Consider the following 16,606-nt stretch of genomic DNA (forward strand, 5'->3'; position numbering starts at 1 on the left):
AGCCCCCCAGCGTTAGAGAGCTTGCCAAGGGCACATAGCTAGGATTAGTAGAAGCTGGATCTGAATGTAGATAATACCCAAAGAATAGCTGCTCCTGCACCTGGCTGCCTCTCACTTTTGGGTAAAACAGATTCAGGTAAATGAAAATAGGATGAGGTGGAGAATGTTGAGGACTGTGGGAGACGAAGGCTGAGAAGAGATCGAGGAAGGAGCAAGTCATTCCGACTTGGAAGGCCTGGGCAGGCTTCATGGAGGACGGATTGAGCAGGCTCTTGGCAGAGTTGGGGGCAGGGCACCCAGAAGCCATTTTACCACATTGTTTTGCGGCCATGTCCCTCAGCCACTTCCCAGCTGCAGCTGCGCCTCATCCGCAAGCTGACGACTCACACCCATAATTCATTCATAAACATTTATTTCTATCTAAATCAGCAACTGAATGCGTCTATTGGCGGCGGCGCGGGTGCTGTGCAAGGCACTGATCCACTTTGTGGCTTGGCACAGGGAGGCTGGCTGTGCAGCTTTGATGGCGCTGTTTGAGGAAATTAAGTGCCCTGAGCAGTTGCTTCATAGCCATTTTCCAAGGTGGAAAATCAACATCATTTGCCTGCACTACACAGATAAGGTTGGCTCGGGAGCTCTGCTTTCTCCAGCTTAGAGGAAAGGTCGGACTTCCCTAGTGGGCTTCTGTGTGGGGAAACATACATGGAGGAGGATGATGATGATAATTACAATAATCATAAGAGCCCCTAACATTTATTATTTATTAAACACAGTATATACTCCAGGGCCTGTGCTAAGTATTGAAGAGAAGTCCCGTCTTTTCTTACTTAGGGTTAGGTTCTGAAGTCAGCACGTAAGAGGCAGAAACTTGTATGTAGCCAAAATTCCCCCGATTGTCCTTTGAAATTGTCCAAAACTTTCCTGGTGTATGTATGCTTCGGAATAGTGGTATTATGTAAAAATAGAACAGTGTGACTTTGCATAAATATATTATCAGTCACCCTCTCCCCCTCACTCTCCAGCAGGGATATTGAGCATAGGAATTGAGAGAATCACCCAATGTTTTGGTTTATTTCTCTCTCATCCTCTCTTCCCTCTTCTATTTAATCCCCAAACTCGTATATATGAGTGTTTGAACTTCCCTGAGTTCAGTGTTCATTTAACTCAACCCTGCTCTCTCACTTCATGCCTACAGCACTTCTCTGGGGCTACACTTTTATTGCTGTGTTTTTACAGAGGAGGATACTGACACTCGAAGAAATTCAGACAAGGTCCTGAGGTTGCACAGCTCACAGACTGTGGGACCAGGATGCAGGCCCTAGGTGGGCCAACTCCAGCGCACACCAGCTGTCAGCTGGGAAGGCAGGAGCCTTCTCCCTGGGGCTCTGCTGTCTCCCCTGCAGTGACTTCTTAGACCCCCTCGGCTGACTGCACTTGAGCTTCAGACCCAACTAATGATCCAGCTATTACGAACTTGGGCCTCACTTTTAAAAATAAGTGTTTCAACCAGTCCAGCCCTGAGATTTAACAGCCGATATTGTATGCACATTAAACACCAAATGATTGTTAACGTATTTATTGAAGCTTAACAGGCATCCAATATATAAACGATGACTCTCTTATATGGCTGTCAGACCTCAATAAACATGTTTAATAATTAATTGGCATTAAGCAAACATAATTGTGCAATTCTAAATTAAGTGCTCAGTGAAGCATATTGGGAATAGAAAACCACAGTGTTTTATTACTTAAAGTTCAGGCTGTCAGTATGGCTTCATAGACCAAGAAAAATACCCTGCTTTCAAAGACACGACCTGAGCCTCCTGTTGGCCTTGTACTGAAAGCCAGGAGTTGTCTTGTTTCTAGACCCTCAGATCTGATAGACTTTTTTTTAATTTGTCTTGCTGTTTGCCTTCCTGTGTATCCACTTTTGGGATTCTGATGTCCCAAGCCAAGAGTTGTGTGATGTAATAGAGTTTTTGTATATCAGCTTTCAGTGGAATTACCAGTTTTGCTACAAATTTGTTCTGTGAAGTCACTGCCAACTACTGGATTAGTGAATACCGAACCACTGCTCCTAGGAGAAATGCAAGGTTAGGTTCCTGTAAGCCTCCGGTCACAACATTTTTGTCAACTGATCAGTCATAACCTTGTTTTATGTGTGTCTGTGTTTAACATCACCTTATTTGACATATACAGTTAATTCATGAACACTGAACTGAGTTCAACAGCACTGTCACTCATACCTGGAGGAAGCTTCTGTAACACACATATTGTCTCCATCAGGCGCTTCACAGCCTTCTTGCACTGATAACACTTAAGGGCAAGCACGTCCAGCCCTTCAGCACTATGCGTGGGGGCCACTTGAAACAGCAAAGTCACCAATGAAAAGCACAAAAATATGACAAATGTGGTGGCACTCACTAGATCATGAAAAGGACGTTTGTCTACAGTCCAAGGGCTGAAACAAGAAGGCAGAATGTGGCCTTGTTTGACCTCCATGGAAACGTGTGTGTCGGGCAACTGTAATTTTTTGCCACTCTCTGCGTGTCTGACAGTGACCATGAAAGCACTGCAAATATCGATTTTGGGGTTAAAAATAAATTTCAGCAAGTAGGCAGATTCACAAATACAGAATCCATGGATAATGAGGATCGCTTGCAACCAGATTCCAGGAAGTGCAGCCATCTGCACATCTAAGCGTCCTGCATCTTCTGCCTGCCTTTGCACGGTCTGTTCCACCTGCCTGGGACACTGTCCACCCGGTCCCAATGGTGCTTTTGCTCTTGGTAGGGACACAGCAAATATTTGTTGAGTTCAACTGAGGAGTTTTCAAATAGGGACCCAAAGTAAGTGTCATTTGAAAATGTACTTTACTTTTCTTTAGTCATCATTTCTTTCAAAGTTCCTTGCTATTATTTATTATTTCAATTTAGTTAATATTCTTCCTTGGCTTAAATTAACTTCCTCTCTCTCACCTGCCCATAAATCCTTCAGAGACTCTGAAAATTAAGCCATTTTCTCGACTGGCAATGAATCCCTTAAGATTCATGCAGGAACAAGGAAAAGCATGCCCCCCGCGGGCACTCCTGCCTGGGTCGGATCGGTGTGACAGTGAAAAACTGTCCTCAGGCTCCTGTTCATATATGAAACCCATCCACATCTGCCCTATGGGGAGGCGTGGAATCAGATTAAAACCTCCATAAAAGAAACATTGGAAAGCGCTGCCATAACTTTTGAAAGTCACTCTTTAGTGGCGATCCTTGGAGTTGTGATGGGCAGGTAGGGGATGCTCTGAGACCATTGGGGTCTTCTTGGGCCTCTCACACAGTTTCCATTGCAGCCCCACCTAGAAGGTTTGGAGCTGCAGGTGGATCTTGGCTCTGGAGTCCAGGAAAGCTATGGGTTCTGCAGGGATCTTTTGGAAAATTATGTTTTGGAAGACTGCAATTTTATTCCTGAGGATTTTAAAACATAAATAAAGGCATATTATGAAATTCATGCAGTGAATGAATATTTTAAAAGTTAGAAAGTAAAAAGCAGATAGCAGCAGTCTCATCATCACCAAAATATATACTTTCTTTTTTTTTTTTTTGAGACGGAGTCTCACTCTGTTGCCCAGGCTGGAGTGCAGTGGCCGGATCTCAGCTCACTGCAAGCTCTGCCTCCCGGGTTTACACCATTCTCCTGCCTCAGCCTCCCGAGTAGCTGGGACTACAGGCGCCTGCCACCTCGCCTGGCTAGTTTTTTGTATTTTTTAGTAGAGACGGGATTTCACCGGGTTAGCCAGGATGGTCTCAATCTCCTGACCTCCTGATCCGCCCGTCTCGGCCTCTGAAAGTGCTGGGATTACAGGCTTGAGCCACCGCGCCCGGCCAAATATATACATTTTTAATATTTGGGTGCATTTGGTCATTCTCTCTGTGTGTGTGTGTGTGTGTGTGTGTGTGTGTGTGTGTGTGTGTGTGAGAGAGAGAGAGAGAGAGAGAGAGAGAGAGAGAGAGAGAGTTCTTAGTATAATTTTAGTCATACTGCATAGAAGCATTAGTATTCTTTTTTTCCCCCACTTAACGTGGCATCATAGACATGTTCTCTGGTGTTACCTAGTTCACATAAGCCTCATTTCAGACAGCTGCAAATTAGCCACTTGGTTGGTTGCACTGTAGTTTGCTAAACATTCCACTATTGTTAGACATTGTTTCTAGTTTTTTTGTGTTTTTTTTTAACTCTTTAAATAACAGTGCAATCTACTTTTTCATTTTTTCCTAAAGTTAGCAGCCTGGAATTATTCTTGGTCCAGATTTTCAAAAGTAGAGTTACTGGATCATTGGGTAGGGACACTTTTAAGGCTCTTGATAATGTCACCTCATTGTGATGAGTGTGGGAGTGTGCCCATCTCAGCAGAATCTTCCAGCATTGGGTTATCATTTTTGAATCTTTGCTAAATTTTAATGGGAACCAGAATTTGTTTCCTCCCAGTGGCAGTGCTCCACCAGACATCCAGCTTAGCGTGTCCAGGCCTTAAACAGTGTATACATGTGTACACTACAATCTATATTTTTAATTTTTAAACACATTGGTGATACTGGCAAGTAATTTCTTTGTTTTGTGCTTTCTCCAGTATTTCTTGAAAGTATCTTATCTTCCAAAAGTTTCTTAGTGTCCTTTGGTTTTTATTTGGATCTGTTTACTCTCCGTCCCTTTTTCTTTTCTACCAATGGAAAATGCAGCTGTTGAGGATGACGATTGCCAAACAACGGCTCGGAGACGAAGAAATCGGCGTGCGACACTTTGCAGCCCATGAACGTGAAGACTTGGTGCAGCAGCTGGAGAGAGCGAAGGAACAGGTTCTCACTAACATTATTCAGAGTCGGGGATGCGTTTACACGGCTGGACACAACACAAACAAGAGTGGGCCGTGTCCCCCATTTCTCAGAGGGTGGGGTGGCTGGGATGCACGTTGAATGCTTTTACTTCCTTGGCACTGCACTAGGGTCCCAAGCTGACTCTTGGGTTTCTGGCCTCCAGCAGGCAGGTCTGCTCCCTGCCATTGAGTACCATTGTTCTCAACACAACAAGAAACTTTCCTCCTACCCAGGACAGACAGGGAGAGAACAACACATGACAAACTTGGCCTTACTTTGCAAGTTTCTGCTAAAATGCTGAGCAATGCCTCTTAGGCAAAATCTCAACAAGTGCAAAATCTCAACCCTAGTTAGGTAACATCTAAGAGAACCTAAAATTCATTTTCTTCCTCTTACTAACTGAAGAGCAGAACAAGATTTCTGGGTCTAGAGTGGATTTGAAAAAGTATGGATTTGTAAGACACTGGCAGCTGCAGGGCATCCTGAAGTAGTCGAGGGTTCAGTTCTGGTTTTCCAAGCTGCTGCACCTCTCCTATCTTAGATATAATAAGTGTCTGGCAGGAAGTCATCCCTCACTTTTAGCTGTGACTGTATTTCAGTGTGTGGCGCTTATGGTTTTAGGGCAAGCGGGTAGTGTTAATAAACTCTCTAAAAATCAGTCAACCAAGTGGAAGGCTCCATCTCTGGCCATAAATCCGGTGCCTGAGGAACATCTTGGGTAAGGGTTCTCCCTGTGGTTTTAGATTGAGTCTCTGGAGCATGACCTGCAGGCTTCTGTGGACGAGCTTCAGGACGTTAAAGAAGAACGGTCTTCCTACCAGGACAAAGTGGAGAGGCTCAACCAGGAGCTGAACCATATCCTGAGCGGGCATGAGAACCGCATCATTGACGTGGACGCCCTGTGTATGGAGAACAGGCAAGTGGCCAGGCCCAGGCCTGTGTGTGGGAGGAAGGCTGGCTCTGTACAGGCCTGCAGGCTGGGAGTTATTTGCAGCCCTATTTACTTTGGAAAAAATTGCCTTGCAAGTGAAAAGAAACTTACTCCCCCAAAATGATGACATCAATGCCACGTATTAGTTGGAAAAGTGAAAAAGGAAAACAGCCCACACCTGCACAGCTGCACACGTCTCCCTTCTCTTTCCCTACACCTTCCTTGGTAGGTCAAGAAGGGCGAGGAACCCATGAGAGTTGCTTGTTATTGCCATCAAGGAGAAAGAAAAGAATAAGAAAATAAATTGAGAAATTCCCTTAGCTGTTTCTTTTCCCTGAGGCAAATTTCAGTATGTGTGTGTCTAACTTAATGTTATGTCTGGTGTCGCCTCTTCCTGCCTCTCTTCCCAGTGGAATCGTCTTAATGAGAATTATGTGAAAACTGTGTTGATATCCCTTAGGGGATCTCTGTGAGGGCTGTTTTAAAGTGGGGTGTGTGTGATTTGGGCATGTTTGACCTTGATTGCATTCATTTAAGAAAAGGTCACAAACATGCACGTGTTTCTCCTTTCTGGTGAGCAGGCAAGGTGTTATGTGTAAAAGATAGCTCTTCTGGCAAGTGATTTTTGTTTTTTCCTCTTATACTTCAGTGTGTGTTTTTTATTTAGCCCTTAAACACTTCCTAGTTTTATATATTCTTTTCCAGGTACCTTCAAGAGAGATTAAAGCAACTCCATGAAGAGGTCAACCTCTTGAAATCAAACATTGCCAAATACAAGGTAGCAAAATCATGATGACAATGATGGTGATTCACTATTGTGCATCTAAATGTCATTCTATTTTAATTCCCTTTTATGTGCCAAAGATATTTTAGTACTTGCCTGCCATCCCAGATAGAGTCTAATAAGAGCTTTAACTGGGTAACCAGTAAAAACTAAGAATCCAAAACAAAAACCCAAAGCAGCTTTTCACAAGAGCTCTTTCTGCGGCTGTTATCTGAGCAAGGCATGCCCACCCAGGATGTGTTTTAGTGCCTGGTGTAGCCTCTCCACTAGAATCTGGACTTGTGTATTACACAGCCTTGGTCTATTTGCAATTAGGTTTCTTACCCGTTTTCTCTATAACATGTTCACTCATCAGATGCCATTTCTCTCATAATCACCCATAAGAAAATGGTTTCCGAGTGATGAAGAAACAAAGATTGGGAAGGCACAGTCTAAACCATAATGTTCACGTCACACTGCAAGGACAGAATGTTTAAATTCTCCCCACTGTTGTTTAGTCTAATTCCAGCACCATTAGTTTGATAATATCTATTTCTGCAGATGTTAGTTGTAAGTGTTATAATTAGAAAAATCTCCTGGGTTTCTCTGCTTGGAAAATAGATTGATTTCTCTTCCTGAGGGTGAAGTTTTACAGCATCTAGATACTTGGAAGAACCTTATTTTCCTGGCTTTTGACATTAGCATTTGTTCTCACAAGTCTCCATGCTGTTCTTCCTTTCCATTTTGTGGGGGCCACACATTATACCAGTCTATCTATATGCATTCAGCCAAAGAAGGATATAACTTTTAAAGTTGTATAATTAATCCATAATTTTTAAAAATGTGTGGATGCATTCATTTAACAACATTTATTCAGTTCTATGTGCCAAGCACTGACTAGATGCTACATATCAATTTTAATGTAAGTCTGTTCTAGGAATGACATGTAGGTGGCACATATGTACTTCCTTAATCTGTATCCACGGCAGACATCACTAATTGATCATGGCTCTCTTTCCTTCCAGAAATCACCATTGGTGCATGAAAATAAACCTAGTCACCATCTCATGTCTATTCAGAAGGAATTTTCATTACTAGTGACTTCACATGTTAGGCTGCATTCTTACTTCAGATTTGATTTAATTTAACATGTATTAAGTGCTTTTTGTATACAGGGGACTGTAATTGCTATCATTCTGCCATGCACCACCTTTGTTGGGAAAAAAAAAGTCTTCTTACCAGGCTGTAAAAATTATAACTCTTGGGCATAGACTTGGAATTCTAAATATTAGGCTAGCACTTGGAGTTTGCAAGGGGTTCTTGTGTGCCGATGAGAGGAGACATCTGCTAGGTACTTTTCCATTGTTGACTTTTCTGACGGGTTTTTATTCTCTCCCAATCCTGTTTTAGAATGCTCTGGAGAGACGGAAAAACTCGAAGGGCCAGGGTAAATCCAGCAGCAGTGCTCTGACAGGAGTCCTGTCTGCAAAGCAAGGTAGGATATCATGCTCCAGGAAAGACCACTCATGAGCGTAAAATACTACAACTGCAAGGCCACATCCCATCCAGGATGCTGCTTTTGTGGTCTGGGAACCAAGGCGATCCATAGAACAGTGGCTCCCTGACTTCCACGTGCATCAGAGTTGCCGGGAGGGACTGTTAAAACACAGATTACTGGTTCCACCCCAGAGTTTCTGATTCAATAGGTCTGGGGTGTGACCTGAGAATTATGTATTTCTAAAAAGTTCCCAGGTGATGCTGATGCTGGTTCAGGGACCCCACTTTGGGAACCACTGCATTCGAGGTTTTTCTAATGACTAGACCCCATTTGGGCATATTCCCCTAGATTGTGTTCGCCTTTCCAGAATGTTCTCTCTTTCCTAGTCACCAATTCAGCATCTCCAAGGATGCATTTCGACCTCCTTGAATTTCCCCTTTTCCTGGCCTCTAGGATCAGAAAAGTCTCCTAGCTGCTGAAATCATTTTCTCACATGACATGTGCCTTTTTCGAAGAAGCTTTTATTGATTGCAATTTTGTTCCTCCTTCTTGTCGATTCCAATGAAAAATAATGATCTTCCAGGAACAGTCCAGGGGAATAAATAGCAGCACACTGGCTTCTGACACTTAATATTCAGAATTCAATGCTAAACATAAGTCTCAAGTTGAACATGCTCAGCTGGCCCACTTTTTGGTTGTTGATAGTGCAGACCAGCAACTATCATATGGCAGTCTTAATCAGCACTACAGTGGCTTAAAAAAAAAGTGCTGAGTCTCCAGCCTACATAACAACCAAGGCTCTTTTCCAAGCAACTTCTTTTTTCCACTCAACCAGAAAAGAACACCCTAGAATTGTTTTTCAAAAGAAAACTACAATACTCTATAAAAATGTGAAGTAGCCCATCTAAGTTTAGCTCTGGATACCATATATAGCAAGCCATCTTTGAATGTTGATACCCAGTCTTATCATTGATGTGGAGAATGCCAGCCACACTCAAACACTGTGGCAGAACCATCAATCTGGCACAGCCTTTCTAGAAAACCTATGATGAAAAGCATTCTATCAAGAATCTATTGGTATTGGTAAACGAAATCTATGACTCTATGGCAGCGTGCTATGGAAAGCCTTAAACCGGCCCCCTTTGAACCAACAAAAAACAATTACCGATAAATGCAGACATTTTGCTACAAGACAGTTCTTCATACATTGCTTATAATAAAAAATATTGAAAACACAATAAATGTCCAGCAGTAGTTAAATAACTCTGTATCTTTTTTTTTGAGACAGCCTCCCTCTGTTGCCCAGGCTGGAGTGCAATGGCGCGATCTTGGTTCACTGCAACCCCTGCCTCCCAGGTTCAAGTGATTCTTCTGCCTCAGCTTCCTGAGTAGCTGGGACTACAGGCGTGTGCTACCACACCCAGCTAATTTTTGTGCTGTTAGTAGAGATAGGGTTCCACTATGTTGGCCAGGCTGATCTTGAACTCCTGACCTCAAGTAATCTGCCTGCCTCGACCTCCCAGAGTGCTAGGATTATAGGCGTGAGCCACCACACCCGGCCAAATAATTCTGTATCTATACACGGACTACAAAGCAGCCATCCAATTTTATGTTTTAAGGGAAATTAATAATGAATAATATTGTTAAGAGAAAAAAGCAGGGTTTTTTTTTTCATTTTTGAAAATAAAATTTGTGAGATTTTTATTATTATTATTTTTTAATGTCTGGTAGGAATATCAGTGGTTGTTGTCCTTTTGTTTAACTCTTAGTTTGTCTCCCTTTGAAGAGTGCTTTTGAAATACCCAAAGCAGACTTGAAGAACAGCCATTCAGAGTCAGGAAGGACACATACGCAGGAGCACCTGAGTGACCATAGGGTAGAAAAGAACGGTGGGAGAAGAAGCAGAAGTTGCAGATGTAGATTGGGGCCATGCTATGGATGGGGCTGGTGGTTTCTGAGAGCAATTTAAGCCATTTCAAGCCCAGCCAAGCATAAATGGGGAAACATAGTTGTAACAGCATCACGTGTGAAAGAGTCACAGATGTTTTAGTAGATAGTATTGTCATATTATTCATTAATAGTGTTTTATTGCCAAAGAAGCTAAGGAAATCTTACGTTCTATTCACAGAAGTAGGAAATTTGGGATAAAGGAGGTGACAGTCCTATTATGTGCTAAACTAGTATACCACACTGTAATATCCCTTTATGTATTTGTAAGTGGCATGCAAACAAATTAGGAATTTTTTTAAAGTATACACTTTAGAAACTAGACAAAAAAATAATTTTCTATCGGAGCCATCCCTAGATGACTGGAGACTTGTTAGCAGACTCATCCAGGGCAGGATATGCACAAGGGGTGGGTCTCTCTCATGTGGGTCTCAATCCTTCAATTACATGGAACTGTGTATGTTGTTTGGCTTTCATTTTGAACTTGGCCGTGAATGGGATTTGGCAGTTTGTGGAGTAACAAACATCCAAGAACAGCTAGATTTTGCATAATGTACTCTTTCCCAATATTTAGATATTTGCTATTTGCAGTCTGTTATATATCTTTTTGCCATATCTTTGTGCCACCTTGCTATTGTTTGCTTAATGTTTTTCTTTAAGTCGATTTTAAAGTGACTCATTTTACTTGGCCTTATCCTAAGTAGTAGCACCTGTGAAATCACTGGTTTATTATGCCATATATAACCTTTTCTATAATACCTTCAAACAAATGCATAGCTACTAAAATACAAAACATATTTTGAACTTTAAATAATCTCCTAAATTATCTTATCACCTGCCAGGGGTATCACATGGTGGGAAACTGACAAAAAGCAAGGTGCTTGGAGCTAGGAGTCATTGTCATTTGCATGGCTGTGTGACCTTCAGCCAATGTTCTTAACCCATCTGCACCTTGTTTTTTTCATGAAATGGAAAAAATCAATATTCCGTAAGGTATCTTTTCCCCAAATTTTAAGACTTTATGTGTTAGTCATTATGAAAGTGTTTAAAATACTAGACAAATGCAAATATTATTATCCTCTTAAAAATTGCTGATAAAAGTCCTGAGAACTTTCTCCTTTCTGTTTAGTCCTCACACTGGATTTTACTTTGTTGTGTTGACACTTGAGGTGGACTCTCAATACAACACAGTCGCATTTTGAAGCTGGGGACATATCATTATCCAGGAAGGATTGACATTGGTTTGCATTCCAGTGTTTCAGAAGAATGACAACTGAGTTATATATTTTGTATCCTATCTAGTTCAGGATCTGCTATCTGAGGATCATGGATGCAGCCTCCCAGCTACTCCGCAGTCCATTTCTGACCTGAAATCTCTGGCAACAGCCCTGTTGGAAACAATCCACGAGAAAAACATGGTCATTCAGCACCAGAGGCAAACCAACAAGTAGGTGGCCTAACTCTTGGGTTGGGGTGTGGGCGCGAAGGAAGTGGGACGAGGCTACCAGAAGTGAATGTCAACCAGGTGGAACCACGGACCTGTAGGGAAGGTGAGATCCCTCAAATCAAGAAGGAAACTCACTAAACTAGAATGGTGCTTCTGCTTTATATCAGCATCTTGGCTCTCAGCTGGAGCCAAGCAAGGAAAGAGTACCAGCCACATTGAATGCTTACCCTGAATAGTATGTATTTCCTGGGTGAGTTCCATAAAATAATTGCCTGGGTGACTTGACCCACCTCTCCTCCAGCTCTTCTTTTAGGGGAGAAACTGTCTCAGTGCCATTTGAAACTCCCAGCATGACTTTGAGGGTCTTTGAATGGCAGAAACCGCCCAAGCATCAACTTCCGTAGGCTGCTGGACCTAGAAAAGAATCTCATGTCACTCTTCCAGATCAGCAAAAAAGATGGTGAAAAGGCAGGGTAATTAAAATGGAATGTCTTATTTGGTTTTTATAGCATGTTGACTATATTATGTAAAACCAGGCAGGTTAAAGTAGCCATTAGAGATGACAGAGGCAATATCGAGAGTGTTCAGAGAATGGTGAATAAACAATAAATTAAAGTAGCAAATACTACACATGGTGTTGGCTTCGTGGGCATGCAACCTGTGCTCAGAAGGACCCCACGTTAGGTCTCATCCTCCACTGTCACCATCTTGGAATTCTTAGTCATTTTTTTTAAACAAGAGGGCCCCACATTTTTATTTTGCACTGGACCCTGCAAATTATGTAGCTGGTCCTGCTTGCAAGACAGACGTACACCCGGAACCAAAATGCAAGTGTGAGAGAACTGAGTGGGTCCTGGAAGGCTAGGCTTCAAGCTTCAAGTGACAAAGGGAGGGACCAGAGAATCCGGGGCCTGACAAACGCAGGGGCATGGGAGAGAGGCAAGTGGAAAATGATTGAACGTATTATAAAAACAAAATAGAAAAAGAGAAGCTGGAGTGAAGGGAAGATCGCACCAGAGATGAAGATGTATGTGGAAGAAAGCAGAGAGCAGCAAACGGAAGCAGGGCAATCTCGAAGGGATGACAAGGGTAATTTATTGACAGGAGAAGGTTTAAATGTTCTTGAAAAATGAAATCTTAACCAAGGAATGAAAAGCCAGATGCTGAAATGCAGATGCTTCTCAGGGGAGGAAGAAGGAATGGGCATCCCCCGCAGCACGAAATGTCCTCCGTGAGCTGGCTTCGTCGTTCCCTCTCTACAGAATACCTCATCTTTCAAGCCTTCTCAGGTCTTCTAAACCCTGGTCCATTCTCAGCAGGTGACCTCAGTTCCTTATTCACTGAGAAAACAGGGCTTCTCACCCTGAGCCCCTCAGCTTGCAGCTGCCCCAAAACCAGTGTCTCCCCATGTTCTGCTCACTCCTGTCTCCAGGAAGTACACCAGCCGCCATCTTGTTGGTCCCTGGGATCGTTTCTCTTCTGGGCCTCTGCTCCTCTGGGACCTCCTCTCTCACCCTCTTCAACCTCTTCCCTTCCTCTGGCTTTTGCCTCTTTGCCCCGAGCCCCCAAAGCCTTTCGTCAACCCTGCTGCCTTCTCAAAAATACCACCAGCCTGGAATGTTTGTGAAGAAGGCCTCCTCTCCTTCCTCAACAGCCACCCTGTCTAAATGTGTTCTGGGAGGTCACTTATGTTGGAATTGCTAGGGTGCAGCAGCTGGGGGGTGGGGACACTTTTTTATAAATGCAGAATTGAGGATTTGTGGGAGGGAAGGTTAGAATTCTGGATTTTAGTAAGTCCCAAGTGAGTCCATGCACAGGAAAGAAAGATAACCTTGGCTTTAATGCCTCCCAAGACCTCTTCCTACATTTCCCACGGCATTCTTTCTTTGCAGGTCACCAGTATCCCCAAACTCCACCTTTGAGTCTCTTTCTTCTTTAATTTCTTCACATTGAGATTTTCATCTTGAAATCCAAGTAAGATGGATTTCAATGGGGAAACTCCAGCCTTCTCCATTGTCCCATTTCCTTTTCCCACCTCTTCCCCTGACCCCTCACCCCAGACCCACTCCATCTTTTTTCTTTGTCTTCGGTGCTTTTTCCCCCACCTGGGAGACCTCATTCCCTGTCTCTGTCTTTGCCTCTCATTCTCTGCAGACTCTTCTCAAATCTCTTATCCCCACCACCCCGTCAAGAGCAAGACCAAGACCCACATTTCCAACTTCTGGTTGATGGTTTCTCCGGATATTCTTTCAGCTCCTCAAATTCCATCAGTCAACATCCATCCTAGTATGTTTCACAAATGGTTATGCCCTTTGACCATCACTTCTTCCTTGGGGAGACCCTCCCACAGCTCCATCCTCAGACCCCAGCCCTATCTCCCCCCGCCTAACCCACCTTCCTGCTACGGTTCTGAGCATGCCACTAGCCTTCCCTGCAAAGCAGGCTGAGTCCCCATTACCTGCCAAAGGTAGCATCCACAGCTGTCGGCCTGACATGCCTCTGCAGAGGATTCCAGCCTCCTCTGACAGATTGGTTCCCTAATGTGTTCCTAACCATACCCACTGCAAACATGCCCATTCCCCAGGTTCATAGCACTCTCTCGCTCCATTGAGAAAGACTGACATTTTCATTTGACCATGTTTATTTTTGTTTCCATGTACTTTTTCATGTTTATTTTAAAAATAATTTTTGAACCCTCCTCTGGGTTGGTTGGTTGGTTTGTTTATTTATGACAGGGTCTTGCTCTATTGCCCAGGCTGGAGTGCAGTGGCACAATCTTGGCTCACTGCAACCTCCACCTGCTGGGTTCAAGCGATTCTTGTGCCTCAGCCACGCCTGACTAATTTTTTGTATTTTTTTAGTAGAGATAGGGTTTCACCGTGTTGCCCAGGCTAGTCTCAAACTCTTGACCTGAAGAGGTCCGCCCGCCTCAGCCTCCCAAAGTGCTAGGATTACAGGCATGAGCCAGCATGCCTTGCCTCTGTGGTTTTAATTTAATATTAATTTAAGGTTAAACAACAATGTATTTCCAAACTACTCCCAGCTACCTTAATCCCCTTCCTGGAAGAAACGTCCATTCCTCATTTGTTATGTATCCTTCCAAAGGATGCATAGACAGTATAAGCAAATGCACAATACATTTATGTATATACACATACTCATATATTTACATAGATATACTGTCTTTTTTTTTTTTTTTTTTTTTTTTACAAATGGTAACTGGTATTCATTTTTTAAAAAGCTTTCTTTTCTCATTGTTCTGCACCTTGATTTTTTTTTTCCCCTGTAATAATGGATCTTGGAGATTGCTTTATATCAGTACATAAGTTGCCTAATGTGCCATCTTTAATACTTAGAAGGTCCTCTGTTTCATACTTTTAATAAATGTTTTATTTGGGGGCGTGTAAAGAAACTAATTATACTACACATGGAATGAGGGCTGAGAATAGAATGTGACTTTGGTCTCTGTGTGTTCTCCCGCTTGATTTAGCCTTGTGTAACTGAAATAATAAAATAGCTTTTGGAATACACTGGAAACTACCTTGGTCTCTGTGTGCATGCCCCAATTGCAGTCTTAGAAAAAAATAATTAATTAATTTTAAAAAGAAAAGAAATGGCTTTATTTTGCTGGAGCATTCTACATAGCAGTAAAGGTGTTCCTTCCTGGCAGCGTGTGCTCCCCTGCTGGTTTTCCACTGCCCGACAGTTACCACCCTCGAGAGGCTCCAACCAGAGCCATCTCGAAGAATTGATGAAGAAACCTAGGACTTTACATCTTGAGCGACGTTCAATTAATAGGCAATTTGCTTGAGCTACTTCTTGCCAGCAAGTTGGCAGTTACCTGGTGATCGAGAAAGAACGGATGTGAGGTTCATTTGTCTTTCAAACCGGGTGGCAAAGCATTTGTGGACGAGGCGGTTGTTCAAGGGCTGTTTCACTGTGCACCACATTTAGTTCTCCAGGGTGGGGAGGTGGTGGTGAATATATGAGGACATATTGGCCTTTTGCTATCCTTCCTGCTATGCCTGAAACCGTTTCCTCTTCTCTTTCCCTGGCCAATGGTGAATGAGCTTGGAAGTTCAGCATCTTGGGGAGCAGCAGCAAGAGGGTGTCATGAATCAGAGCAGAGACGCCAAAGGAGGCCACTTGGGGTGGGAGGAGGCAGGGGCATTTCCAGGTGTGTAGAGACACAGTTACCCGCCTCCTGTTTAGAGCCAGTCTTTCCTTAAAGACCCTCACTCAGGTATTCCTGCTGTCTGTGTTGTCCAGAGAGCAAGCACAGTAGTGCAGTTCCTATGTGAGTTCTGTCTTCGCAGACTCCTCGTCCCACCTTCAATGATGTCATTACTATCTAAAACCACTGCAGGGAAGCCATCTGGAGTCCTGGCGTCCTGAGAGATGTCCCTAGACTACTAGATAGATATATGCTGAAATCTACCCCAAACAACCCATAACTAAATAAAAACTTTAAAATCTCCCTCATCCTGCAAGAAAAACGAAAAACAAAAAAACCCCAAACCTCTCTCAAGTTTGAGTTTGCCTCGAGCTACTGCCGTTTATCTCCTGCTTTTCCCCGCTAAGCTACTTGAAGAGTCGGCTATATTCACTTTTCCCAGAGTCTGCTTCTGTCTCAGCCCAGTCCCTTGGACTGTGGATTTCATCCCCTCTACTGTCCTGAAACATTCCTCCTTCAAGTGTCAGGTACATCTTCTAAGCCACCTCTTCTCAACTCCCATCCGGTGTGACCACTTTCTAGAATAAGACAATATTGACCACGCTTCTCATCTGCACCCCTCTCAACTTGGCTTCCAAGGTGGCACATTGTCCTGGCTCTCCTCTGCCCCCTCCACTGTTCTTTCTGACTTCACACCCTCTGGTGGTGAGCTACTGACTCCACTCCCTCAGCCTGCACTCTCAGATCTTTGCCTTTCTTCCTGTATCCAGTGTGTCTGCACAGATCTCCCACAAGCATCTCAAGCTCATCTACCTCCTCATTATTGCCCCATTCCTGTAGCACCCCGGCATCCCCACTGGCTTGATTTGGACCATATCAATCCCAACTGGACAATGCCCTTCTAACTGATCTTTCTGCTTCTACTCACACTCGTTCCACTCCATTCTCAACTAGGCATCAAGAATACTTTGCCTAAACTTC

General features: G+C 43.3%; 1 protein-coding gene across 2 annotated transcripts in view; it reads left to right on the forward strand.

Annotated features, from left to right (window-relative positions):
* Positions 1–16,606, forward strand: part of CCDC149 (coiled-coil domain containing 149) — a 106,225-nt gene that overhangs the window by 69,275 nt on the left and 20,344 nt on the right. For both annotated transcript variants that reach the window (XM_050790697.1, XM_050790698.1), the window contains exons 5-9: positions 4,731–4,847; positions 5,609–5,781; positions 6,502–6,574; positions 7,970–8,054; positions 11,307–11,451. In XM_050790697.1, the coding sequence (XP_050646654.1) occupies positions 4,731–4,847; positions 5,609–5,781; positions 6,502–6,574; positions 7,970–8,054; positions 11,307–11,451 (593 nt within the window). The remainder of the gene's footprint in view (positions 1–4,730; positions 4,848–5,608; positions 5,782–6,501; positions 6,575–7,969; positions 8,055–11,306; positions 11,452–16,606) is intronic.

This window comes from Macaca thibetana, chromosome 5 (genome assembly GCF_024542745.1).
Source record: "Macaca thibetana thibetana isolate TM-01 chromosome 5, ASM2454274v1, whole genome shotgun sequence".
Lineage (NCBI taxonomy): Eukaryota > Metazoa > Chordata > Mammalia > Primates > Cercopithecidae > Macaca > Macaca thibetana.